This window comes from Montipora capricornis, chromosome 14 (assembly GCF_036669925.1).
Source record: "Montipora capricornis isolate CH-2021 chromosome 14, ASM3666992v2, whole genome shotgun sequence".
Taxonomy (NCBI): domain Eukaryota; kingdom Metazoa; phylum Cnidaria; class Anthozoa; order Scleractinia; family Acroporidae; genus Montipora; species Montipora capricornis.
Window position 1 is genome coordinate 31,069,714 of NC_090896.1, and position 2,500 is coordinate 31,072,213.

A 2,500-nucleotide genomic window follows, 5' to 3' on the forward strand; every position below is an offset into this window, starting at 1 on the left:
TGAAGTCAACGATATCTTCCCAAATGCGGGAAGCTTTACATAGCGACGAAACTTCAACAACTGTTGTCAATTCTGATTACTTATGAAGGCACTGGAAACCTCCGAGCATATTAAGAAACCAAAAAATGCGATAAAATTTTTTGGGTGGTTTAAAGTAATAAAATCTTACCTTTACTTCCAAGTCTATTACACTCTCTTTGTTAGGATGATCGGGATCCTGTTAAGAAAAATACACTTTGCTCTGAAAAAGTGGTCTTCCTTTTAATAAGATGGATGTTAGTGTTTTAAGTACTGTTTAATAGACGAGGGAGGTGCGGTGGCCTCATGGTTAGTGCGCTAGACCACTCCGGATGGAGTGGTCCGGGTTCGGGTCCTGGCTGGGGACACTGTGTAGTGTTCTTGGGCAAAACACTTTACTCCCACGGTGCCTCTCTCCACCCAGGTGTATAAATGGGTACCGGCGAATCTAATGCTGGGGGCATCCCATCCAGGGGGAGTAGAAATACTCCTAGTCGCTTCATACTACAGAAACCGGAGATAAGCGCCGGCTTGATGGGCCTTCTAGGCTCGTAGCAGACTTTACCTTAATAAACGAGCAGGAGTGTTTCATCGGGTCTTAACCCACGAGGCAACGCCGAGTGGTTTTAGACTGGATAAAACACGACCTGTGACTTCATTGAACGGCTTCAAAAACATTCCAAAAAAAGTGTGTCCCTCTGGAGTCTGAACAAAGGTTCAAATTGTAAGAGGAGAAGATTAGGATGCCAAAAAAAACAAACAAACAAACAAACAAGCTAAGCATGATTAGTTTCCTTTATACATAGGTAATGGAGGGGAATGGTTTGGAAGCTCGGCAAACATCAAGGGAGCAAACAAAGATGCCAAGATTTAGGTTGGAAAGTCCACGACTGTGCACAATCTTTTGTTTTGCGCTCGTACACTATGCATGAATTACGTAATCAACACGTTTCTATTGGTTAGTTCCTCAGCACGGAGTAAACAACTATTGTGTTTTGTGCACGGTCAAGGCCAAAAAAGAGAACAAAAACCTACAACGAAATTTGTCGGGTTTCATGACCATTCCCCTCTATTAACTATGCGTTATATAAAAAATTCTAATGAGGAATGTTTGAGCTTATGCACGTCACGTTTTTTCGGTGCCCTGATAGGCGGTTTACCTCATGAATTATTAATGATCTTTCAAAGAAAACAGTAGCATTTTTTTTAGTAATAAATTTTGAAATTTGATGTCAGCCTGACTAACTCACCTTCATGATTTCGTCCAACAGGATGGCCTTCACTTCGAGGTCGTTGAACTGGCAGATGTAACCAGAGCTCAAGATTGGTTCCTAAGAAGATTAGCAAGCATTGAAGCAATTAAATGGATATCTTCACGGAAGGGCATCTCCATAAATGTCCGATGCAGCTGCATTATAAAATTCTAGTCTTCTCGGTAGAACAAGAAATGCAAACAGTTATGAGCCTTCTTGATTTTGTGAAGATTATTGTTTAATCTTCGCAAAATCTGCAACTAACAGAGAGCTCTGGGGCTGAAAACGTGCTCGTTCTTTTCAAAATCGATAGTCATCACGCCAAGAAGTTTTCTTTCCTCAAATTGCGAGCTCTGACGCAACAAGGCCATACTAAGAAAGTCGCAAAGAGCCTGAAAGGTCCTCGTTTTTATACAAAAACTTTCTATCTAGCGCAACACCAACTTCCAACTTCCTTTGCGACGACAACGGTCTCGCTGCATTAGCTAATGATAATGAATATTGCCAAATTCTCTCGGAGCAGAGAAGAGAAATAACAAACTAAACTTGTGCAAGCGAATGCCATATTTGTGCCATACCTCTGGATCCAGGTTTCGAAATATATACATCCTTGTCTTTTCCATCATTGCAAACAACTCTGCATTATCCTTGAAAAGAAAGACGAAGAAATGGTGAATCCACTGTCGCAAGAGCACAGAGGCCATTTGAGACGATCAGCTTCTGTTTCTCTATAGAGCTATTTATTATGGGTTGCCGCTAGTTCACGGATTATCGTCTTGTGGTAGGTTTATTGGTAATCTACTTGTCAGTGACAAATATGGTAGGTCTGTACTTAATGACAAGCGAGGTGACAAGCAGGCCTACCAAATTGCAAGAAGTAACTATAGCAACTTACTCACGGGCGAACCACGGCACCAGTCACACTGACATTAGAGCGAAAGGTGTTATACTTATGACGCGTTAATCTTAGAGGATGGAGGGTGGGGTAAAGGCAAAAACAAGCAGCAAACGCTGAGCAATGGCACACAATGAGGGCGACTGAAGCGATTGCTGACATGCGCGCGCAATAGGAAACTAGCCTCAAAACGGGGATTCATTCAAAGTTTTAAACTTCTCTTATAAATAACCACATCAAGTGATTTGTTTCCTTTGTTTTACGTCAACTGTTGAGCTGATTGGCCTTCAGAGAAATGCAACTTTTGGACCGTTTATTAGACCGACTTCCTATA

At 41.7% G+C, this 2,500-nt stretch overlaps 1 protein-coding gene across 2 annotated transcripts in view; it reads right to left on the reverse strand.

Moving 5' to 3' along the window:
* Nucleotides 1–2,500, reverse strand: part of LOC138031236 (WD repeat-containing protein 35-like) — a 55,206-nt gene that overhangs the window by 19,419 nt on the left and 33,287 nt on the right. For both annotated transcript variants that reach the window (XM_068878916.1, XM_068878915.1), the window contains 3 exons: nucleotides 1,850–1,918; nucleotides 1,269–1,349; nucleotides 170–217 (listed from right to left, as the gene is read on the reverse strand). In XM_068878916.1, coding sequence (XP_068735017.1) covers nucleotides 170–217; nucleotides 1,269–1,349; nucleotides 1,850–1,918 — 198 coding nt within the window. The remainder of the gene's footprint in view (nucleotides 1–169; nucleotides 218–1,268; nucleotides 1,350–1,849; nucleotides 1,919–2,500) is intronic.